The 25,176-nt window shown below is 55.7% G+C and overlaps 1 protein-coding gene across 1 annotated transcript; it reads left to right on the forward strand.

Moving 5' to 3' along the window:
- Positions 1-4,072: 4,072 nt before the first annotated feature.
- On the forward strand, positions 4,073-23,852 carry PITX3 (paired like homeodomain 3). The gene is made up of 4 exons (XM_082764244.1): positions 4,073-4,294; positions 16,498-16,638; positions 20,855-21,060; positions 22,378-23,852. The coding sequence occupies exons 2-4, from the start codon at positions 16,530-16,532 to the stop codon at positions 22,939-22,941; spliced, it is 879 nt and encodes a 292-aa protein (XP_082620370.1). The 5' UTR covers positions 4,073-4,294; positions 16,498-16,529; the 3' UTR covers positions 22,942-23,852.
- Positions 23,853-25,176: the final 1,324 nt, after the last annotated feature.

Here is a 25,176-nt window from a genome sequence, read left to right on the forward strand (position 1 = left end):
GTCCTAAAACATAAAAACAAACAAACAAAAAAAAAATGGTCCCTGTCCTAAAACAAAAGTGTTTGCTGTCCTAAAACATGAAACTTGTCCCTGCCCTAAAACATAAAAAGCAAAAAAAACAGGTCCCTGACCTAAAACTGGTCACTGTCCTAAAGCATAAAACTATTCACTGTCCTAAAACACAAAACTGGTCCCTGCCCTAAAACATGAAAGTGCTCAAGCACCCACCACAACCCTCACCCCCAGAGGAAAAGGCCACCTAAGCAGCAGGCGAGGGCTGGCGCAACAAGGAGGCTCCTGGCTCGTTCCCTTCTGCCCCACTGCAGCAGCACCGGCAGCCCCCCGGTACCTGCAGCCATCTGGGGGCTCCCCGAGCTGGTGGTGGTTTGCCCTCTGCCCACCCGCTCCCCTGTAGCAGCAGCTCCTGTCACAGGGCTTGAAACCCAGCCAGCCCACAGCCTTCTGCTTCACCCGAATGCATCTTAGTGCATTAATAAAGAGCAAACATTGCAATGTGCTTTGCATTTTTACTCGCCATCCAGCACTGCATTGTCTGGAGAGGAAAACAATACAGCGCGGCCCCGTGCTGTCTGGGGAGAAGCAAATTCACCCACACGCACTGTGCGCTGCGTTATTCAGCCGTCAGGCACCCCCCTGGCCTGACAGAAAACCCTGCAGATGCCGTAGTGCGGCACCGACAGCCCAGTCCGGCAGCAATAGGGAACTTTGGGGTCCTGGATTGCCTGATCTGGCAGCACAGGCATGCACAGCTGTGTGCAGACCACATGTGAGCAAATTGGAGCCTTACACACAGCACAGGACAGCGAAACCCAGGATCAGAGCAGCGCAATCTGGGCAAATCCCCCAGGTTCACACTGTGTGATCAGGAAAGCTGGGCTTTACGCTCGCTACAAAGATGCAGCCTTTCCGCTGAGTTTTTGTCTTGAATGTTTCTCCTCAGCCCACAAGGAGCATAAGGAGGGGCCGCAAACAGCGACAATCCTCCACACAGCCCTCACCCAGCTGCTTCTCCAGTTCACCTCCTTCCACGGGAGGCACACGAGCAGCCAGCTGGTTGTGCAGAGCAGTTTCCATGGGGCGCTCCAACTGCTCGTGGCAGCCTTCGTTCAGGACCAGATTGCCAGTGCAATAGCCTGCTCCCCACAAGCTTTGATGAGAATATAACAAATCCGTGCTGCCAACCACCTCAGCCTCTGCAATCTGCACTGATGGACGGGACCAGCTTTGCACGGTCCATTACTCTTGCTCAGCTCCTGCCAGTTTGCGGTCATCCACAGAGGCCAGATTTCAGACACGCAGGCACACGCAACACGGGAATTTTCCACCAGGTTAAATAGTCTGGGAGAGGTTGAACTTCCACCCCCTTCTCATGGAGGCTTTTGCTATTTCTCTAAGGCTCAGTGAGGTCTCCAGAAAAAAGGCAAAGAGAGGGATTTGGCTCAGAAGGTAGAAGCAGTTGTTGTGGCTAGGAACTACTTGCAGTCACTCTCCCCAGAGCTGAGAATCAAAAAAAAGAAAAAAAAAAATAATGAAAAAGCCATTAAACACTGAATGCAGTTGTTCTCAGCAGCTGCTCCTTTCCAGAGCAAGCTCAGGTAGAGGCTAGCCCACAGCCAGCTGAAGTCTCTCCAAATGGAAACTGATGTTCTGCATCTGGTGCAATCTGCACTCAGGCCAGGACCTACAACTGAAGCAACAGAGCTAAACTGAGACACTCGAGAATACTAAAATCCTTCTCTGGAAACTCTACAGAGCACAACACTGAAGCTGCAGAGCAGTCCCATTGGGTTGAAACATCCTCCCGGCTGTTCTACCTTCCCCGTGTCTGCATTTCCCCATGACGTGAAGCTCTCCAGACAAACATCCCGATGTAACGTTTCCCATTGTCTCTGCTTGGCCACGAGAAGCCATGCCTTTTTGGCAGGAGCAGCCTGACCTCAGTCAGTCCTATCTTCGTCACCTCTTGGCTAGGCTATGGCTATGTGATACACCTGGGCACGAAGCCCACAACACTGGCAAATAGCAACTAGAGGAGCATGCAGCAGTGGGAGCCCTGGCCACCATGAACGCATCAAACCCACCCTCCGCTCCCTGTGCCACCTATCCCAGGAGGCCAAGCCATATTCATGCCTTGCTCCTGATCTTCAAGGCATCTGAGGGCATGGCACCAGCCTGGCTAAAAGATTAGTTAAGACACAAAGGTGGAAACCACAGTCAACAATCAACAACTCCATCACCCTCCAGGAGCAGCAGAATGGCTGAATTTGGCTGTGGCAGAGACAGGATTTTATTGGAGAACAAACTCCTCCCAGCTGGTAAAAAGTAGAGTATGTTTAACGTGCTGAGTAATTCCCTCCTTTTGCACATCCCATCTCTCTGCCAAGATGTGAGTCAGGTTTGCTCTGGGTTTTGTTTGCTTTTGCTTTTTTTTTTTTTTTTTTCCTCCTTCTATTTTCTAATTAATGCAAAGTAGTAACATCTGTCTCCCGAACCCAGGTGAAGTTCGTGGTCTCTTCTGCAGCAGCGAATCCTCCAGCTGGCAAGACAAGATGAACTACCGCTAAGTCTTGGCACCAAGCACAAGGGCTGCTACTACATTTCAACAGCAAATGCTAGAGCCCTCCCTCCCAAAGAGACCATTCATGCAACAGGGCGGTTGCAAGGAGGTTGTCCTAGTGAAAGCCTCCCACTTCAGCTCCCCAGATCCTCTAATCCAGCAGTCTTCGTGCTGCACTTCACAGGGAGCAAGCTTGTGACGTGGTGCCGCTTCTTATTTCCAGTTGCCTGAAGGAAATAGCTAAAAATACCTTTGCTTCATTACTACTTTAAAGCATAAGCACTAATTGTATTTGCTGCAGGCTACGCACGGGGAAAGGTCTGGAGGGGAAGGCAGGCAGGCAGTTCAAAGCACCACCCCTCCATTGCTACAGTCCCAGAGCTGGGTTTTCAGCTTCCCTGAGGCACGTGCAGATAGGGATGGACTGTCCTGGGAAAGTGCTAATGCTGCCGTGCTGCGCCCGCTTCTCCTGATGGAGAGGAGCCTGGGCCAGGATGGGTTAAAGGCGGGGATGGGAAAAGCTGTGCTCTTGTTTGCTGTCATTTCTGGCAGGCCAGAAGCAGCGGGGCAGACACGAACCTCAGAGTGCCACCCGTATAAAAACACGGTAATTTCTCACGAGCATGTCAGCATTGCCCACTCTTCTCAAACTCTCCACGCTTCTACTGAATTAACGTGTTTGTGTGTGGTTCTGAACCGTAACTCGTAACGCCCGTGTCTGCTTAACCCCTCCTTATGTCCTGTGCCGCTTCGCCCGCGTTTGCCCTCCATACATCACATCCATACGGCTCGTAAATCACCGGGGTTAACATCCCCTAATCTCCAAAACACGTCGGGGGGAGAGCCCGCGGGGACCTTTGGCACCATAAACCGGCGGCACGCTGCCAGGGAAATGACCCCGAGGAAACCCGCCCGCGGCGGCCCGGGGCCCGACGGCGGGGCCGAGCCCGCTCCTGCTCCTGCAGGATCCCGGCAGGGAGAGGAGCCGCCTGCCCCGAGCCTCAGCCCCGACGGCGGGGCGGAGATCCCGGGGCGGACACCTCGGGGCCGGAGCCGTCGGTGCACGGCGGTGGGGCGGACGGGAGGCACGGGGCCGGCGAGCTGCGAAGCGGAGCGGGCAGGACACGGGCAGGGCACGGCCCGGAGCAGTGCCCGGTGCCGGTGCCGGTGCCGGTGCCGTGCCCGTGCCCCCGACGGCGCCGCCGCTCCCCCAGCCCTGGCGCGGCGCCGGCGGCGGCAGCACCCGCGCTGCCGGGACGGGGCGTGGCCAACGCGGGCCGGGCGAGGCCCGCCGCGCGCCTCAGCCAATGGGCGAGCCGGGGCGCGGCGGGATGCAAATGAGGCGCGCCGCGATTGGTCGCGCCGGGCCGGCGGGGCGGGGCGCGGGGCGGGGGCGGGGCGGGCGGCGCTGGACGGGGCGGGCGGCGGCGGGCGCGCAGCTGGAATGGGGCGGGCGGGAGCGGGGCGCCCGGTGCAGCTGGCGGGGGGCGCCGGCCGGCCGCCATAAAGTGAATGGCCGGGGTGAATGGCAGGCAGTCGGCCGGCGCCCTCCCCGTGAGCCGCGGGCCGGCAGCGAGGCGCCGAGTGCCCGCCCAGCCCCGGGATTTACTCGCCGACGGCGGCGGAGCAGCCCGGGCGGCGGGGCGGGGGGCAGCAGCTTCGCCCCGCTCGCAGGACTGAGGCCGCCCAGCAGCCGAGCCCGCGCCTGGAGCCGCCGTAAGTGCCCCTCCCGGCCCCGCTTCCTCCCCCCGCTCCCCGCCGAAACCGGCGGCGGAGCCAGAGCATCCCCGGCGGGGCGGCTCGGGGCGCTCCGCCCGGCTCCGCGGGCTCGGCACCCCCCGTCCCGGCACCCCGGGGGGCAGCGGGAGCACCGGGAGCTGCCCCGAGCTCCAGCAGCGGCCCCGGGGGCCGTGCGCGGCGGAGCTGCTCCCCGGGCCGCCCGCCGCCGGAGCGCCGCAGCCCCGGCCGCCCCCTCGGGGCCGCCGCGGGCCCCTCCCGGAGCGCCTGGCGGTTGCTAAACTTAGGCATTTTCCACTCGGGCGAGCGGGGCAGGGGCTGTTTAAATTAGCCGGGGCTCGCCGTAAATAACGGGCTGCCGGATCGGCTGTCTGCAGGGTCCGGGGGAGCGGGGAGACACCGCCTGGGAAAAGGAAGGCGGCCCGACGGCTTCTGGACAGCTGGATAAATGATATTTATGTAACGGGCTGCCGCCTGTTTACAGCGCGGCCGACCTCCCTGCAGCTCCGGGGAGAGGGCGAGCCCGGCCCCCGCCGACGGGGCGAACCTGCCCCGGGCTGCCGGGGGCCGTCGCCGCCGGGGTCCCGACCGGGAGCGAGAGAGCCGGCCGGCCCCCGGGGGGAGGCTCCGGGCAGAGCCGGCTGTCGGGCTCCGGCCGCGGGCAGGCAGCGGAGCGGCGCCCCGGAGCCCTCCGGGCGGCGGGGGGAGAGCCGGGGGGGCTGCGCTGCAGCTGCTGGAGCCGGCTCGGGGGGGCGGCGGGGCCCCGGGCCGGTGCCGCCGAGGGGGGCACACCTGTCGGCCCGGAGCCCCCGGACAGCTGAGCGGGACGGGCTGGGACGGGCAGCCCCCCCCCCGGCTCCGCGCACCGCTCCCAGCCGGCTCGGCTCGGCGGGGGAGGCTGTAGGGGCGCGGGAGCGAGCCCCCGGCCGCAGCGCCCTGGGGATGCGCCCACCTCGGTGTTCCCCAGGCGGATCGGGGGGTCCCGCTCTGTGCCCTGCGGGGTGCCCGGCTGGGGTGGCTTCGTGCCCTCCGCCAGTTGGAGAGATGCTGAACGCAGCAGTTTAGGAAGGGGGCTCTCGGGAGCGTGCCCCCTGTTCCTGTCCCAGCTTCCAAAGGAAGGAGAAAGGACGGCGTTTTTGGCGATGGCACCGGGGTCTCCCCGAGCCCCCCGCTCCCGTGGCGTGTCGGTGAGCCGGAGGGATGGGTGTTTGCTCAGGCGTCGGTCGTGCCTTGCTGTGAGGGACAAAGAGCTGCCTGCTGGCTCCAGAGGGACCAGCAGGGCACGGGAGCTGCTCTCAGGCTCCACAAATGTTTGCAGAAACGGGGCAGGGTTTGGTTTTCGTTAGCAAATGGCCGCAGCATGCCCGGTGCTCCCTACCGGGAGCCCTCGCAGGAGATGGCTGTCCCTGGCGTGCCGGAGGGGGCTGTGGGCAAGGGCAGTGTTCTTCCTCATGTTACGGGGATTGCACAAGACCTGCAGGCTGGGCTCTCCCCATGAAACCCACCTACGTCCCGGTAACCGAGCTCTCCTGTACTGGTTTAAAAGTGTGATATCTGTTGCATTTCTCAAAGGGCTTAATTCAGGCAATTAATAGAGCTAAAAACTTCCACTGAATTGCCAAGTAGTGGTTTGTGTACCCTGCGGGGAGTCGGCAAAAAGAGTTGCATCTTTTCTATCGTCAGATGCTACCCAAAACCCCGAGATTGAGAGGTGAGGCTGACTTTGGAGACTGCCAAAAAGAAAAAGCCAGAAACCCGATCTAGGAGACAGCTCCAAAAGGAAGATGAGATGAGCCGGGGACATGAGTTCTGTCTCGTGACCTGGCACATGTGCCCTGGCTCTGGGGACAGGGGAGGTCCTGGGCTGGGAATGAAGTCCCCCGTGGGGATCGCTGGTGGCCTCACACCACACACCCCGCTTCGGGAAGGCAGTGGGATGAGGCTGCAGGGTCGGGAGCAGGAGGCTGCGGCATCTCTGCGCGGGCTCGGTGGTTATCTGGCCATTTGAGCACGGGACCTTGCTGTTTGCTCAGGGCCTGGCTGCAGGGGGGAGGTCCCCACTTGTCACGGGATGCTGGGGTCCGAGGACACCGAGCTGAGCCAGGCCTGGGACCTGGCTTTTGGCTGGGGACACGGGGAGCACGGTGCTGGGCTACCATCAGCTTGCCCTCTGCCTCCACAGACCAGCATCACAGTCAGCCTCCAGGCTGGGGGAAAAAACATCTCTGGTCAGCACGGGGCTGAAGCAGGGCTGGGGGCTTCAGGCAGCCGGAGAAAGGATTTGCGAGGCCAGCCTCGCCGCACCGCGCCTCCCCTTTGTGTGCCGCTCCCCGCGCCCCTGCCCTCCCGCCCGGCTCACCTCTGAATATTAATGCCTCTGGCAGATTGGATAATAATGTGACTGGGAATTGAATGAAGCTGGTTATTAGCTCTTGGCTTCCGTGGGGCATTTAAGGCAGCCCGCAGGCTGCAGCTGGAGGCGCAGCGGGACGGAGCGCAGAGCGGGGCACTCCCGCGGCAGGGCTTGGCTTGGCTTGGCCCCCCCAGCCCTCCTCTGCCCGGCCCAGGGCTGGTACTGCTGCGGGGTCATCGGAGACAGCCCCGCTGGTTTTCAGTGTGGGCAACAACCAAATCCCGAGTCCTTCTGGGGAAGGAACCAGGATTGCTAGCTGGATGGAGGCTGAGAAGCGTTTCCATTATTATTAGGCTTTAAATAGAGATACGGAGCTGGGGAGGGAAGCCCCCTCCTCTGCTGTCCCCACCAGTTCCAGGGTGTTGCCCAGCAGGCTGGGGAAGAGGCCAGTCCCCCACATGCTGAGCAGGAAATTTCCTGCTGATTTGATGGGAACAAGTTTGAGCTCGGAGTGCCCATTTTTGACAAACTGCACCTTCTGATCTTTCCTCGGGAGCCTTCCCGCAGGCGGGTTGCTGGATGATTTAGCAGGAGGGAACATTACCCACCTCGCAGAGGGGAAGCAGAACTGCCCTGCCCGGCAGCCCAGCACAGAGCCAGAAATGCTGCCTCTGTCCCCTCACCCTTGTCGCGATGCTCTCTGTCTCCCAAAGCACGGCTCTGCCAGAAATTAAACATTTGCACCCTTTTCCTCCGCGCACAAGAGTAGGGAAAGCATAGCTAAAAGTGCAGAAGCTGCTATTAATTTCACACATCTGATTTTTCAACCATTCAAAGCATTCAGGAATGCATTGATGGTTCTGTAGCTACTTGTGATCTCAGCTGAAGCAGACTTGGGGTACTGCATTTGTCCCATTCAACCCCTAAATTACAGTCGGAGCTCCCATGAGTGAGACACCTGTCTGCGAACCCCAATTTCCCCAGCAAACAACTTCAACCATCCCAAAGTCTGAGAGCTGGTCCCGCAGACCACTTCTATTAAATAAATGCATTAAGTAGATGCCTCTATTTGCTGCTAGCAGGGCTTCGGGGGGACGGCGTGGGCTGGGAGGCTCAGCCCCAGCAGAGCTGCCTGCAGAAATGCAAAGAGCACGAGGATGAACCGAAAGGCATCGTCGGCGAGTCCGCGGTGACTCCAGCCTTCCTCCCCCTCCGTCCTGCCTCCCATCTCCCTTCCAGCAGCGGCGGCCCCAGCCTCGCCGCCCTCCCTGCCCCTTCTCAGGGTGCTGTTTCTGCAAGGCTAATTTTTAAGAAGTGCTTATAATAACTGACCAGAGAGAAGCACGAGGGCTTAACCATAAATCAAGCTGACCTGTCTGTGTGTGGACGTTTTTATTTACTCGTCTTTCTGAAAAACAAATAAACAGAGAATGCCTCCCAAATAAACCAGCTCCCCACTTAGATTTGAACATACTTTAAAAGAAATCTCTTTTGTTTTAGCCATTTTTATTTCCTGTTTGTTTCTGAGCTTAGACTTGACAATGAAAACCACATGAAATTCCCTTTTTGTTCCATCAGTTTTATTTTTGGTGCCACAATATCCAAAACTTCCAGTTCTACAAGCTTTTTTTTTTTTTTTTTTTTTGAGATGCGCATTTATTGCACGGTTATTTTTTAAAGTAAATTTGTGGATTTTTTTCCACCAAAAAAAAAAAAAAAGAGGAAAATTGTTTAGAGAGCTGGATCCGTGGTGATAATTTTAAAAAATAAATAAATAAAAATGTTGGATGTAAGAGATATATGTTGAGCCATAGAAGTCAGGCTGGGTGCGGAGCTGTACTTAACCAGGGAGAAATTTCACATGCAAAGCGCTGAGCGGTGCGTACTTGTGCATCCTGTTCAGAAGGGGTTTTCAGCACGATTTTAGTATCGGTGCGGAGAAGCCAGCACAGGAGCTCGTCCGTGGTCGGGGGAGAGGGGCTGCTGGGGTGTTTGGCACGCTGTGACCGGTGCCGGGCTGTCCTCGGCGGGGTTTTGGGGCTGGGGCTGCCGAGGCGCCTCTCCGTGTCCCCGCAGTGGTCGGGCCGAGGGGCTGCGACCCGAGCTGCTTCCAGAGTGCTGGCTTCCCTCTGCCCCGGCCCTTTTTTCTCTGAACCACTTTGATGGGATTGCCCGAGGGCCAGGCTGAATGAGTAATTATGGATCTGCAGCTTTCTTCATTACCCACCCAAAATGCCTACCTCCCAGGGCTCTGTATGGGATGCAGCGTGGAACAGATGGAAAAAACTAAGGATTAAAAAAAAAAAACAAAACTAAAGCTAAAAAAGCCCAGACTTTGCACACAGTCCTTAAGCAGCGCAGTGCATTTCAGGACCCTGACATTCAAAGCCAGGTTCCGCTGCTTCCCACGTCTCCGTGCCCCCAGATTTACGGCACGGCACGGCTTGCTGCGGGGCGAGAGGTTCCCTCCGCACCCTGGGCCCAATCCTGCAAGCGTGGGCCGCTTGCACAAGGCTGCAGGGCTGGATCCAGCCGTGTTTGCAGTGGGGAGGGCCGATCCCCCCTCGTCCCCCTCTGCACAATGTCTGGGTAAACAGGCTGACCTTCGGGGCATGTTGCAAGGTCCATAAAGGTGGTGGGTGTGTGTGGGGGGAGCTCCAGCATCTGTCCCAGTGACCCCCCCCTCCCCAGAGGGGTGCTGGCAGCTGCCGCACGTCCTCTCCTCTCCTGCTCGGGATGCTGCGGTCTGAGCTCATTGCTTGCTTTATTCATGGCAGCCCACGTCCTGCAAGGGTGTTCCTGCCAGAGCACTTAAAAAAAAAAAAAGAAATATAAATTGCTTAGGAGGAAAAAAAATAATAATCAGAGAAACCTTACAGCCCAGACATCGGCTCCGCCGGCTCTGCGTGTTGGGATGACGCAGCCCTGGCAGCCGGCTGGCCGTGTCGGGGCTCCAGTTGGTGTCCCCAGCAGCGCTGCCCCTCGGCCACCGTGGCACCCCCAGCCAAACTCCTCTCCCCTTTGCAGCCCCGCTGGTTTTTAAAACAGCAACCCGGCGGCACTTCCCCCCAAAAAAAAGATTCTTTCCAGCCACCCACCATTTTTGCCAAGTTTTGTCACGGAGCAAATGTTTATGACCGAGTCAAACTTCTGCGGAGGATTTATTGCAGAAACGCTGACTGACGGCGAACGCGGGCGGCTTCGCAGTGCGCCAAGGTCGGAGACGCATAAAGGGTGTGACGTGCCGGCTGCACGGCGGAGCCTTCCCGACCTTCAGCCCTATGCATCACCCGCCTGATTAGGGGCTTTCTTGAGCTTGTTTACTAATTGTGAGAATCATTTACATCCCTGGTAGCATCTGAGTCATCTGCTGCCCTCCATCTGCATACAAAGCTCCCGACGGCAGCTGGAGCCGCATAGCTCCAGCGCCGCCTCTCAGCCCCAGCCTCCCTCAAATGGGCCAACTTTGCAGCCACAGAGATACCAAAAGGACGCCGAAGCTCTGCCGTGAACGCATCCGCCGCGGGCATTGGGCCAGTTCCCTTTTACTGCTGGAATAATCGCTCAAACTCATACAGCCACCCAAACAAAAGCAGCGCAGCGTACCAGCGTGCCCATGCCAGGCCCGCTGCCCTTGGCGCAAGCAGCGGATCCAGCGACGCTGCTCCACCGCTGTCTCGCTCCCATCTCCGCTTCTGCCCAGCTTCTGCCCGTGCAAACACGAGTGCTTTGTGCGTGCAAAGGGAAACAGGAGTCCCTCAGCCGCAGCTGTGCTGCTTGCTGCCATACAGATGCAGGCAGATGTGCTGCGAGCGCAGCCTGCCAGGGCGCACAGGGATCAGCAAAGCTGAGCCCCCTCTCTCTGCTTTTTATTTCAGTCGTGAGATGCTCTCAGGCAGAATTTCTCCCCCAAATCAGTCTCTTTTCTCCCTGACCAAAGTGATTAGTTTCTCTAGAGGACTTCCCTGAGCCCACAAAGCACACTCCCAGCACTCCTGTGCTACAGAGCCTGACACTGCCAGCAACTTTGTGCAACTGCGATTCGTTCTGGCAAAACTAAGCCTTTGCTGATTTATTTTGTTCCAGATGCCTAACAAACAAAATAAGCCATAACAAAGTGCAGCTTTATTAATGTAGCTGCATAGTCTGTCAGAAAGAAAATCGCAGCCCCGGCTGATGGAGCCAAGGTGCTGCGCGCCCAGGCGAGGCGCAGCGTGCGAGGCGCACAGGGAAGGCAGCTGGACACAGCCAGACCCACGCTGCAATTCCTACGAGGATGAACGCAGCATCAACATTTTGTTTAGGGGAAAAAAAACAAAACAAAACAAAACAAAACACAAATTTGCAGAAAGTCTGGCAGGGCTTCCCTTCTGTATTATGATTAGCTCTTCATGTCCAAGCTTCAGTCATTATTTCAGAAGCTATCCAGGTAGGCTAACGGCGGCTCCGGTGGGGGCCCAAGCTTTCTTTGGCACAGGCCAAGTGAAGGAGCGCTGCCCTGGCTCCGCAGATCTCTCTGCCCCCTGCAGCTGAGCTCGGCAGGGACTGCCGCAGTCGGGGTCTGCAGAGGAATCCCTCTGGGTGGAAGTGTTGAGGAGAGCAATCCACAATGTGTGGGTCACGGTATGCAGAGGCGCTTCTCTGCAGCAGGGTCATGGTGCAGACTTTTTTCCCTGCAGACAGAGGTACAGATCTGTCAATCCTTTGGACCTTTCTACTGTGATAATCTTGCATGATACCAATACTTTATTAACCCTCCGCTGCCCAGAGCAGGCATTTTGGCCATCACCCTCCTCCATGTCCAGGGGCTTGCCCGGGAAGCCAGCGGCTCGCTCGCACCTTGTAGGCTGCCCCCAGCCCCTGGAGAATGCATCAGGCAGGGTCCAGTGAGGCTGTGCATTTCCCTACCACCTCTTATCTGAGGATCTGGAAGCACTTAAAGGAATTTTGCTTCATTGCCTCTCACAGCTCAAAGAGGCTCATTAACATCATTTCTGAGATGAGGAATGGAGTCTCAGAGCAGCCAAGAGATTTTTCCTACATTACAAGCCAAGTCAGCGACACTGCTTATCTCCCTATCCTCTACCCTAGCCCACATTATCAGGAGCTTCTCCGATGATGAAGAGAGCAGACAGAAACAGAGAGGCTGCCCCTTGCAGCCAGCCCAAGCGGGAAGCCCTGCAGCATGGCACCACGCTGCCTGCGATGCTCTTGCAGCTCGAAACAGCTCGCTCCGACAGCGATCAGATACCAAGCACCCTGGGGAGCTTTGGCAATTCCTACCGATGGGAGAGCAGAAAAAAATGTTCCAGGCTTTAAAGTGGCACACACTGCTACAAAAACACCCCGTGCCAGAGCTCAGGGGTCAGCACCGCACCGCGAGGACTAAATCAAGAAATAAAGTTTATTATAAACTGTGACTCAGCCCTCGCTGGCGGTTCGTGATCCTCTGGTGAGCGCACGCCTGGAAGCACTGCTCGGCCAGCCAGGGGCTGCAGGCAGCCCCAGGGTTTTGGAGGCAGGCAGGCAGCTCTCCTGCCCGCAGCGGGGCTGCGCTCTGGGTAACCGGTTAGCTCTGCTGTTTATCTTCCAGTGATTAATGGTCTCACTTGGTTCCTGCTGCAATTCCATTAAGATTAGAGACTTAAAGTTACACCGAGAGGTTTAGCAGCGGATGACCCTGGTCTCCCTGTGGCTGTATTTCTGTAGTCTCGAGGAAGAGAAGATTATTGTCTCACATCCCACCCTTCTTGCTCTCTCGCTGCAGGGAAGGAGCCCTCACAGGCAGCACGTGTGTCAGCCCTTAGCTCGGTGTGCAATTTGTGTGCCATGCACGCTGTGTCACTGGAGACTCCAGCCCGTGGACACTTGCGTGGCACTGTCCTGCACAAACACATGGATTGGGACAGCAAAAATCTCTTGCAAGATGGGACAGGGCAGCCCCAACCCATTCCTATCTGATGTAGGGCAGAGGCAGGGGCAGCTCCACCTGAGCACAACCCCCAGGAGGACCAAAGTACATGCGGACAGATCCTCTTCCAGAAAATATGGTTAGATAAACTCGCCGGGCAGAAGGGGATACGGGCAGCCCTTGGGATCCCAACTGCCAGCTCCCTGCATACCCTTTTGGGGAAGGCAAACAGCATCAAATGACCAGACGGACGGCCTCTCCCCCCGGACAAACCTGCAGGAGCCTCAGCTCAGCGGGCACACACTTGTGGCCCACTCCGCGGTGGCAGCACGGGGAGCTCAGCAAGGCGCGCTTGTCAGTCTCGGGGTAGCTCGCCGTGGGCAGCACCCACAGCACCAAAGCCACTGCTATAATTAGCCCTGCTTGGCTTGCAGTCAGCCTTTATGTTTCCTTCCCACCCCTCCAAAAAAAACAAGCGGAGGAATCTCTGCTCCCGGGCGATGGAGCAGCATGTTACCGAGATCGAGGAGGAAGGTCACGGGGACCCTCGCTTGCTCTTTTTTGGGTGAGCGAGGTGTCCCCCCTGGCTGGCTGGAGACGCTGCACCTCGTGCCCGCTGCCTTTTGCAGCACCCAGGCAGCAGCAGTTGTTGCTCCCTGCTAGCAGGGAGGATGCGCACGGGTGGCGGCCTGAAGAAAAGACCTGTTTGTTACAGATTTGGGAACCTTTTACCATGGGAGCAGTGAAGTATGTAGATGGAAAGAGATACACGCGCCAGAGCAGGCTGGGGGCCAGGGGTGATTTTACACAACTGAAAACTGAGCGAGTCTGGTTCCACATTACAAGTACAGAAGCTGCCCCTAAAGAAATGGTCCTTTTACATTAAGAGAAAATGAGATGAAGGCTCAGATGGCAACAATAAATCTGATGCTATCTAAAGACACTTCTGAGGTGCCAATTCCAGTAACTCCCTGAGAACAAACGACTTGGTAGGAATGCCACAAAGGTTTATCATCGACTTTCTTAATGTCTCTGCCTACAGCGAGATCTAGCCAGTGTGGAGGAAAGCTCCTTTAATTAAATCTGAAAGGGCTGTATAATCTAGAGTAATACCTACAGCCCTTTGTCTTGGCAGCAGGGGGTGTCCCCAGCTAAATACACCAGTGCGGAGCTCGGACATTAGCCCCAGCTCAGGCCATCCTGCAGCCCTCCATGGCTGTGCAGAGCAGGTCTCCTCTTGCTTTTGTTTGTTCTGCCCACGACAAGCTGAAAGGGCCTTGCTTGATGCCACTGCACAGGGCACTTGTAGTAGGTACATAATCACACACACAAAATTTCCTCTCTGAAGTCCTCATAGCGTTATCTTTGGTTCAAAAAGCAAACTTGCTCATGAGTCAGAAGTCCTGGATTCAGCTTGAATATGGGCCACGCTTTACAACCAGTTTTAGTCCAGGTCCCTGGCACATCCCTGGGGCAGGCCAAGCACACTACAGTGCACAGCAGCTCAGATCAAGCACACAGCCACTGCACGGGTGCAGTGAGGGATGGGACGGGAGTCCTAAATACTGGGGCTGGCTTCCTCCAAGCCTGATGTTGTCATTTACACCTATAAAGGTCTGTAAAACTGCTCCCCTCCTGGTTTCCATATCTCCACTGCAGTTTGCACAGATGAAACTGAAGCAAGACAAGCAAGAGTCTCGAGGCAAACAGGACCGTGCACAGGAGGATGCTGTCCTGCAGCTACAGTGAGGCAGGAGTCTGAATTCCTCCTTAAATCTGGTCCAGTGCAGAGTCAAGCCCTCGAAGAGAGGAAATTGTGCTTGACAGATGCAATCATATGCAAATGGCTGTAGAAGAGGGGAAATTATCATCTACAAACATTGGGCAGAAATTCCATCTGCCGCCGCCTCAAGAAGGGCTCTTAATAAATTCTGAGACAGCAAAGTGACACACATCTTAATCAAGACTTAATCCAGGGAATTAATTCACTGCGCGTTTCTGCATAATTCCAAGAGCCATGCTAAAAGCCATGGCAATATCAGCAGCAGATGGACTCTCCTTACTCCATGCAAAGGTATTAAAGAAAACACAGCCCCCGTCACACTGCGTTGTGTGCATACACACGGCAGAAAGCAACAGGGCCATGCCCCACTGCCGCCGGGAGCTCACGCGGCCTGCAGACACCAAAGGTCAGACAGCCATGAGGGGGAAAGGGAAACCAGTCCCACAGCAAACACGGAGCCGCTTCTGTCCAACAGGAGACAAAAAGCCCGGAGGAGGCAAAGGTCTGGGAAAGCAGCAAGGGATGCTGCTCTCAGAACGGGGCTGGGGCCAGCACTGAGGTTCAGCAGGGGCTGGGGATGGAGGGGCACCAGGGAGCGAGGAGAACTTCTCGTGACCACGGCTTGCTGCAGGAACCAGCAGGACCGGCGCTAGGAATGACTTCTCTCACTGCGGCCCTGCAGGCATTCTGCAGGTACAGGGGCTGCCTGTGCCAAGGGCCCCAGCAGCAGCCCTGCTCAAATTGACAGGAGGCTTTAGACAGCTCTGAAAATACATTCTTAGTCACTGTCATCCACCTCCAAAGGAGGTGCAAAAGCTATGTTATTAATCTCTTGTTTACATGTTTAAAGGCTAGCACAGACCAGATGAATGCTGCCTCCAGTCAGCCCGGTCCCAATACGTGTGGATTAGAGGGGTCGTGCAATCCTCCACCAACCTTCCCAACTGACCGCAACCTGTAGCTTGGAAATCCCAAACACCTGGTCCCACAGCCCTGTACCTGGAGGCCGCTGGTCCTGGCACACGTTTACAGCCACTGAGTGACAGGAGGCTTAGAAACTGCTGTGTATATAGTACACATACTATGTGCAGCAGCATTATGAGCTGAAACTTGGACTTAGGGGCTAACACGGGGCCTGCTCACCTTGCCGAGGTGACGTGGCTGGGCTGGTAACCCCTACTACTTCACTCCTGCCTCTTCATGAGACTCCAACACAGGCCTGGGTAGAGCAGCTCTCAACCAAACCCTTCCAGGCAATGTAGTCACAGGTGGAGGGCAAGGAGACCCAGAGGATTGGGACTGGAATAATTGACCCTGGGACTGAAAAGGAAGGTCAGGGAGTCCTGGTGTTGGCTACGCTGTGAGGAGCAGCTCCCCAGCTGGGATGCTTTCTGCAAGGGAGGTGGCCCACAGCCGTAGAAGAGGTGCTGGGGAGCCTTTGGTCAAGATGACCCAAAGCTGGAAGTGAGCTGCTGCTCTAGCCGGGCTTACTCATCCCCCCAGCACCCAAGGGCGTGTAACGCGATGCCCGTGTTAATTCAGGCTGCAGAGGTCCTTCTGTAACCAACAGGAGTCCATTTGCACTGACCCAGCTTGTGGCAGCCTCCGTGCAGGCCAACGTGCCTTCCTCCCAGTGCCACACGCAGGGGCAGCTTTCTGTTGGGCGTGCACGTGTGTTTGTCCATGTTCACGGTCTCCGAGCTTTGCTTGTGCCCGGCCAGCTTGCTGGGAAGTGAAGGAGAGTGCAGGGAAGCTGCGGCGGGAGGCTAGGGAGAGGCGGGATGTCTGGGGAAGGTGCTAACAGCCCTTGGCTGGCCCAGAACCACTTCCTCAGATCTCCGTTACACAGCATGCTCCGGCGTTGCTATTTCAGTCTGAATGTCACCTATAAATTGGAGGCTCTTTCTCTGAAGGCTGCAAATAGAAGTGCCGCTAGATGATCTTTGATTTATAGGGGAGCTCAGCAGAAAGCCTGGCATCTCCATTTTCCAGCCAGGAAACTCGGAGGGGGTCCGAGGATCACACAGGGATCCTTTGCTCTCCCTCAAGGGTTGGCAGGTCCCTCCCCGAGTGGGTGGGGAGAGGTCAGGAACACAGGTCCCGTCTCCCTAACCGCCCCGTGCCTGCTTTTTCAGATTCCTCCTCCTCTGCTGCCCATTCCTGCCCCATGGATTTCAACCTGCTGGCGGACGCGGAGGCTCGCAGCCCGGCCCTGTCGCTCTCGGACTCCGGCACCCCCCAGCACGAGCACAGCTGCAAGGGGCAGGACCACAGCGGTGAGTGCGAGGCCCTGCGACCCTCCCTGGTGGGGGAGCGGGACCTGGCGGGCAGAGAGCGAGCAGGGGGAGGCGTGGGGTGAGCATCGCCTGTGCAGGGGGTGCTGCTGAAGTGCTTGGGTTGAAGCTTTCCGTGCTGTGGGTTAGGTTGGCCTTGGGCTCAACTCACCGGGTTCAGTCAAAGGAAGAGATGATGCAAAGCTCCCCCGAAGAGCACCCGCACAAGGGGAGGCGAGGGCTGGGGCCAGCCTGCTGCTCCCCGTGTAAAGCCTCCGGGCTCACCCGCATGCAGAAGCTAATCAGCATAATGATGCAGATTAAAATTCCCTGGAGCAAGCATCACAGGGGCAGCATCGTAGCTATGGTCGGAGAATCCACCCTCCGAATTCCTCGCTGTGCGCGTACCTTAGTTGGGCACATCCCCAGGCTCAGTGGCTCCTTGTCAGCTGCTGGGGATGCATGGCGTGCGTCTCCATCCGAGTGGCCTTCCTGACGGAGCCCCCCGGCCCCTGCACAGAACTGCCAATTTAGGAGCGGACTTCTCTTTTTTTCCATTAGGCGTGAGCAGCTAATTCCAGCCATGACTGCAGGAGTTTCATTGAGTGGGCGAACGTGCATGGGATGCATCCCACAGCCTATTTTAGGGCGACAATAAATGCTTGGTGCCTGGCGACGTCACTCCCCGCTGTCTTACATAGTCTAGAAATAAAGTCACCCTGGGAGGCAGCCGCGTGCCAGCGTTACCTGCACACGGGGGCTGCCAGCTCCTGCGCTCACACCAGGGAGGCTGATGGCAGCTGTACCAGGCATATGTCCCCAGCACAGGCAGGGCAGGGCAGGGCGCAGCACCGTGGTACATCACTTCTGGAGATTCCTGCCTTCCCCACAAAAAATACAGCCCCACTTTTCCTTTGTTCCATCTGCAGAGCAAGAGATGGTAAGGAACAGAGCAGAAGCCTGCTCTGTCCGGGCTTTCTGAGATCCTCAGCATCCTCTGATGGTGTTGAGCGTTTGCAACACCCCCTTCTGTTAGCTCTCATCAGGCAGGAGGAGAGGCAGGGAGAGGAGGATATTTTCTATAGCCAGCTCCTCGGTGTGGATTCAGCGCAGCCCATGGGGCTCTTCCTGGGCTCCCCCCAGACTGCCACGCTGCCGGTCCCACCACAATGCCTTTACAGAGAGCACATTCCCTGTCTGGAGAAGAAGCAGAAATGAAGACGGTGTTCCCTGTAAGCAACGTTCAGGAAGAGCCAGAGGCAGCAGGTGTGGAAACAGAGAGGACACTAAGGGGAAGGTACAGCTGCAGATTTTTCCAGACTCAGAGACAGGATTCCCATATCCACTTCAACTTCACAAGATTTAGGGGAAGTCCTACTCCAGAAGGCATGGAGGAGATAATACCAAAGCAAGATGCTTGGTTAGCTCTTCCACCAAGATGCAAACTGTTGGCCAGTGGGTTTTGCTCTGTTGCCATTCCCTTTTGCTGTAATTTCTTCCTGCATGAAGAAGGGCAGCTGTCAGCAAGAGCTCCCGGTTTGGGCACAGCCTCCTCTTTGGCAGCAGCCCCTTTTGAAATCCACGTGTCAGGGGCTCCTGTGGGAACATACCCCATGTATGCATCAGGCTCTTAATTAACCCAGACTTAGCAGATGAGCAAACAAACCAAATGTTGTCCCTTCATCTGTACTGAGCCATTCCTAATAACTAGCTCAGATGTGGTGCCATCACTCCCTTTTTAATCTGTTTTAGAGATGGGTGATGCAGGAATCTCCCTCTTCCAACACTGTCTCAGAGCACTCAGCTAGAGAAATCAGACTTATCCCCTTGGCAATAACTGCTACTGAGAAAACAAATAAATAATCAAGAGCATGCTTCCAACAGTTCTGTTGAAGGTGGGATCTCTGCACGAGGATGCTCGTGGCAGCAAGGAGAGCACCGGGAGACCACAGCCAGCTCCTACAGGTCCTGTTTCCAGGTCTTATGGCTTCTTCTGTTACAAGAATGCACTCTGAAAATTCTTTTGCTGGTCCAGCCCAGCTGGAAACACTGCCTTGTGCTGGCTCTGGGAGCAGGAGATGGTGCCTTCCTGCCCAGCACGACCAGCTTGTGCCCTGCTGGTGGGAGCCAACACATGGCAGAAGCTTCTCCAGCAGTCTCAGGGCTGCTCTACACAGCCAACTCGCTCTCTTTGCATTAGTTTCTCTGCCATCTGTTGGCAGGTAAAGAGATGGTAAAGTTATTAATATTGAAGGTTTCAAAGGTCGGCTAAGAAGTTTGTACTAACATTCCTTTCAACCCAAGCCAGCAGCCTGTGATGGTTTCCAGCCCTCACTGCCGAGGCTGTGCATGCCAACCCTGCAGACTACAAGCCCACTACTTGATGAGTCAACCCCTCCTAGGGTGGGCACCTGGCCTTGTTAACACTGGAACAGCTTTTTCCTCACCTCTCCTTCTTTTTGGAAAGAGTACAAAGGTGAGGTCTCTGTAATCACTTAGCTGAGACCACAGGAGCAGAGGAGATGCTGTCTGGATGCTCTTTTGCCATGACCATAGTTAACAAAATTTCTACCTTAAGTTTTACTTGCATTACAATGCACTTGGTCTTCTTTATATCCAACAGCAACATTAAACATGCCATAGAACAGGAGGTGGATAGTAGGGAGCATACAGGAACTGCTGCACTCCTTACATCATATATCCGTAGAAACAACACTCTTCTGGCTCGTGCTCAGGCTGTCCTCTGTGAAGGGTGATCACCTCTCCTGAAAATGCTTCCCGGGACCCCAGCATTGCTCCCCTTGGGAAAAAGCAGGTGCTGGAGAAAACAGGATTTTCCTGGGAATGGCATGGAGAGGTTTCCCTGCCATGTGTTTGGGTGCTTTTCAGTCTCTCTTCTTAGGGCCTCTCTCTTCCAATTGGCTTTTATGAGACTTACTTTTTGAAGGGCACATCCATTGGCCTTGAAGTACCGTTTCTCCTCACCCAGCTGTATTCCAGGGTCCTCTGCTTCCCTGCAACTTAATGGGCTGTCCAGGACAGCTTCCATTTTAGGATTTTTTCTGGACTTTGAAGCCTTTTAAGCTAGCTTCCACTTAAAAAACCACAACCAAACAAAAAACCCTTTTCATCTGAAACTCAGTGGAACAATACCAGGCTTTTTTAAAAAAGATTCCTCTCCTGAATGCAATGGTTTGGCCATTGTTTGCAACCATTTCTATTTGGTTTTGTGGAATATTTCACACTGGAAAAGAACACCTCCCCTTCCTGCTGAAATCCTGATTTTCAGTTGGAAGTCTATCAGAAGCTCCTCGATCAGCAGAAGGTGGTGGGGAACATCAGCAGTGATTCATTTTATCTGGAATAATTTCACTCCACGGTGACTTGTCTTGTTTCTTGGCAGGGAATTCCCCCTTTCTTTTTTCTTAAGGAAAAAAGAAAAATCTGCAGTTCCCTCCCCTCTCACTGTCCTCCACTCACCGAGTGACTCAGCTGCAATGTCCTCTACCAAAGAGGAAGTTTTTACTCGCAGGGTGAGGGCTGTGGCAGAGGGAGGTGCCTGGTTTGGCCAAACTGCCCACCTCCAGCCCAAGCTCAGAGGAGGCACACTACGGTCTGGGTTTAGCAACTGGCAGGAGGCTGAGCAGCGCTGTGTGGTTAGATATTGGTGCAGCCAGCAAAGAGTTTCAGGGTGTTCACCAAAGGGGTGATGAAATGAAAGACACAACCTCTCAGAGAGGGAGCTCTGAATGAGAAGGACAGGGTGGAAGGACAGGGAGATGCTCAAATAATTCACAGTAAGGTCTAAGAGAGACCTTTTCCTACTTTTTAAAATAAAAATATGCGCACCTAAGTAAAAAAGTAATGGAAGGATAAAAGTTTGTGTTTCTTTGGCTTAGTTAATTTAAGATCCTCAACTTGCCATCACTAGCAATCTGCCTTTCCCCACTCAAATCTCTGCAAAACCACTATTTGATCTTTTGCTGTGCCATAAATGACAATTTCCTTTTTGTTTTTATGAAGGGCACTGCGGGTGTGGTGCAAGGCAGACACTCGGTCAGCAGGGCGAGGGAAGGAGGTGGGATTGCTCCTCTGGTGGGTGCTGCTGGAGCTGCTGGTGACCACAGCAGAGGGGCACGCAGCCCCAAGGAGAGGCTCCCCGACACATCCAAGCCCCCAAACTCACTCTGAGGACCTCTCCATTCTGTTTCCCTCACAGACACTGAGAAGTCCCAACAAAACCAGACGGACGACTCCAACCCTGAGGACGGCTCGCTGAAGAAGAAGCAGCGGAGGCAGAGGACTCACTTCACCAGCCAGCAGCTGCAGGAGCTGGAGGCCACTTTCCAGAGGAACCGCTACCCAGACATGAGCACCAGGGAGGAGATCGCAGTCTGGACCAACCTGACGGAGGCACGAGTGCGGGTAGGACTGCAGCCCTCTCACCCTCCCATGCACAAGCTGTCCCCAAACCCAGGAAGGAATGAGGAATGCTGGAACACTTCCCCCTCTAGAAAGCACCTCACAATGGTCTCCAGCTGAGATCTGGCACATCCAGATGCACAGAAACACACAGCCTGTGCTGGCCATGCCTTCCTCACCCAGCACAAGCTTACAGTACCACAGGGAGGTCCAGAGCCCAAGCCCTGCCCCACCAGCCAGCTCCCCAACCCAGCAAACCCCTTCCTTGTGGTACCATTGTCCCCAGCCTCACTGGAGGGCTCCCTTTGGAGTTCCCAAACCACTGTGCAGTCACAGGCACGGCGTGGCAGGGCTCCAGCTGGAACGAGGGCTTCTCTCTGCTACTAGAAATATGAGTTAGCAGCACCATGAATAGCCTTCCAGCAGCTTCCACGCTCCAGGAAGTTATATTGTTTGAGTCCCTCCAATGCTAACAGATTTTCCTGTTATGAGACAGACTTCTAGCGCCCACCCGGCTGAGGCTGAGGTGAAGTCAAAGCAAGAAAGGTTATTTCCTCAGCTGAGCAGCTCTCCAGCTGCATCCCCCAACTGCTTTGCTCCCAAGTCACACAACCCCACCCCCTGCCTCTGAGCTGTGCACACTTGGTAATACCAAAGCTGTTTTCCTCCCTTTTCCCCATGCAAAGGGCATTTGTTAGTTTAGTGCAGTGGGCAAAGCAGCACACACAGAAGGTGGGCAGCAGGGGCTGCCTCTGCTAGCCCATGCCAGGACACAGATGCACACCTGCCCTTTAGAGCCAACAAGAATCAAGTACGGGCCATATCCTTAGTCACTCCTTGATCTCCTACACTAGTTTATGCCAAACAACCCCCATGCAGCTGCAGTGTCCAGGGCCTGTGAGTCAAAGCCACAGCAGAGGCCAGAAAGTCTTCCAGCGGTGGTTCATGGATGTGCCACCTGTGTAGAATCAGCACCACTCTCTGGCATCAACATCCCCACAGTGATGTAGGACTGGGTGCCTGCAGTAAGTCATGGGCACCACCATTAATTAGGTGGCCCCAAATACGCTAAGATTATTCGGTGTATTATAAGTGGCTGTGCTTGGGTTTTGACCCAGGTGGTGATTCTCCCCCCAGGAGATGGCCCTGCAGCCCAGACACCTCGCTGCGACCCCTTCCTGATGCTCAGCCTCCCAGCTCTCTGGGAACGGCCCCAGCCCTTCTCCCATTCCTGTCTCACTGGGCACAGAGGCTGGGGCAAGGTCCCCTGCAGGGGACAGCCCGCAGTGACTCTATCCCTCCCTCCTCCCCCTCTTGCAGGTCTGGTTCAAAAACCGCCGAGCCAAGTGGAGGAAACGGGAGAGGAACCAGCAGGCCGAGCTCTGCAAGAACAGCTTCGGAGCCCAGTTCAACGGACTGATGCAGCCTTACGATGACATGTATTCCAGCTACTCCTACAACAACTGGGCCACCAAGGGGCTCGCCACCAGCCCGCTCTCGGCCAAGAGCTTCCCGTTCTTCAACTCCATGAACGTCAGTCCCCTCTCCTCCCAGCCCATGTTCTCCCCGCCCAGCTCCATCGCCTCCATGACCATGCCTTCTTCCATGGTCCCTTCCGCGGTGACTGGGGTCCCGGCCTCCAGCCTCAACAACCTGGGAAACATCAACAACCTGAACAGCCCGAGCCTCAACTCCGCTGTCTCATCCAGTGCCTGTCCGTATGCCTCCACAGCCAGCCCCTACATGTACAGGGACACGTGCAACTCCAGCCTGGCCAGCCTGAGGCTGAAGGCCAAGCAGCACGCCAACTTCACCTACCCGGCTGTGCAGACGGCTGCTTCCAACCTGAGCCCTTGCCAATACGCCGTGGACAGGCCTGTATGAAGGGCTGCCCGCCACCACCCGGGGACTTGACCTTAGCCTGAAACAAGGAGACCTTTAGCCCTACAACAGCGTACGTCCTGCAGAGTGAGAGTGAAAGCGAGAGAGAGCAAGAGAGCGCGAGAGAGAGAGTGCGCAGCGAGCGGGCAGACGGACCTCTATGAAGATTTGTCTAACTATCGTATGGTGAATTTTGACTGTCTTTGCCCTCCCAAACCCCTTCCCTCCCTGCCCACCAACCCCCTTACCCTCCCTCTTGGTAAGGAAACCAAAACAGTCTACTGGAAGCCCCACGGGGAAGCAGGAGCCCTGGCGGGCAGGGCGCCTGGCCCACAGACAGCCAAGCTCAGCATGTTTCAGTCTGACCCCAAACCCTCCCTTTCCCGGGACAGCCAGTAATGGGAAACAGGGACGGGGCAATGTGGGGCTGCTCTTCAGTGCTCGGCCGAGCCCTTCTCCCTGCACGCCTGCAAGATTTTGGTGGAAGACGTCTCGCCCGCCTATTTATCTGGCAGATGGTCAGAAAGCATAGTTGCAGTTGATTGGCATCTCTCTGTAGTGCATTTATAGGCATGGCCCTTCAGACTTGAAGCCTTTAGGAACTGGGAGTTGGAAGGATATAAAATATGTGTATGTATATATATATATGATGTATATATACAAATACATATATAAACATATGTAATAAAATACACCTTTTTGTTTTGTACATGAAATAACCCGTGAAGTAGACCTTAAACCAAAAACCCCCATAAAGCAATCATGTCCACTGAGGCGGCGTTCTGCCTGTCATGCTATACTGCTTCAGTCATTTCCAGTCAGACAGGAATACCTTTGCCAGTGTACATCCAAAGCATCCCTTTTGCAACAATCAACTCCCCCTTGCACATCTCCTTCCCTTCCTCAAATCCCATTTCAAAAAAGGAAGTAAAATAAAAGTTGGCACAATCCCTCTAAGGCTTCCGCCTGTCTGGTTATTGAGAGCACGACCTTGCACCTAAAGATTCAGAAGTGGAGCACGAGTAGCCTGGGTGAGAGCGAGCATCCTCAGGCAGGGTGGCCCAGGAGGAAACCTCTCCTTGCTGAGGTTTCCCCAACTCACTGTATGGGGCCAGCATCTCTGGGCTCCTTGCAGCCCTCCTGGCTCCAAACAGCACCTCCAGGAGAGGCCGGCTGCAAGAACCCGGCCAGCTGGCCTGTCCCCATGCTATTTACATTGGGAATGCTGTAAAACAGAGCTGGATCTCCTGGGATGTACACACCACAGCAGGACCTGCTGCTTCAACCTATGCAGAGGGACACAGTGGGTTTCTCTAAGGGTACAAGGAAGCTACGCAGACCATGGAGTGCAGGACAGCCCCACTCGGTGCAGGCTCCTTTTCCTCCATGGGGCACGTACCTCGGGGCAAGCACAACCCTGTTATTTTACTTTTCTCTTAGAGAAAAAAGTAAAACATATTACCAAGACAAATCATCCTGCTTGGGTGAGGGGGACAGACAAAGCTGGTGCAAACCAGGTTTCTGCAACACTGCTAGAATGCACAGAGGAAGCAAACTGCTGAGAGGGGATTCTCACCAGGAGACATGGAGAGGTCCCCCACATGCAAAGTGTGCAAATCACTCAGTCTTTGCCATAGTCTGTTCCACAGACAGCTGCTGCTGCAGGTATTGGTGAGCAGACACCGAGAACAGTCACAGATATCAGACCAAACACACTGTAGCAAAACTATGCTTTGCTCTGACCAAAATGAGGGAGCCACATACCCCTGCGCTGGAACAGCTACTGCTCCGTCTGCAATGCACAAACACCTGAAACACACATCCAAGACAAGCCCCAGATCTTACCTTGTTGCTGGGTACCAGCGCTGCTGTGGCAGCTTCAGTGATGGTGGCCTCTGCTCCGGGGCCTCCCCACCAAGGCCTCACCTCGATGCCCTCCCACTGACTCCCCATCTGCCCCAGCTCCCCTCCCCAGGGGAAGGAGCAAGGCCCTGGCCATTCTCATTTTCTCTCCCCCTCTGGCTCTCCCACAGCTGGGTCCCATCCTCTGCCTGATCCCCTGAGCCAGCTGGTGCCACAGCCCTCTCCTGCTCCTGCACCAAGGCACTGAGCCCTTCAGGCAGCTGCTGCTCCCCCAGCAGCTCCACGCACCCTGCCCTCCACCCCACGCTGACCTTGAGTGCAGGTGGGAACACGGCAAAGCCAGAAGAAACATCTCTCATAAAATCACAGCTTTGC

Source organism: Aythya marila, assembly GCF_965140915.1.
Source record: "Aythya marila genome assembly, chromosome: 7".
Taxonomy (NCBI): Eukaryota; Metazoa; Chordata; class Aves; order Anseriformes; family Anatidae; genus Aythya; species Aythya marila.

Coding starts and splice junctions, on each gene's coding strand:
- PITX3 (XM_082764244.1), top strand. CDS start 16,530: ATGGATTTCAACCTGCTGGCGGACGCGGAGGCTCGCAGCCCGGCCCTG. Junction 16,639..20,854: donor CAAGGGGCAGGACCACAGCG/GTGAGTGCGAGG, acceptor TTTCCCTCACAG/ACACTGAGAAGTCCCAACAA. Junction 21,061..22,377: donor TGACGGAGGCACGAGTGCGG/GTAGGACTGCAG, acceptor CCCCTCTTGCAG/GTCTGGTTCAAAAACCGCCG.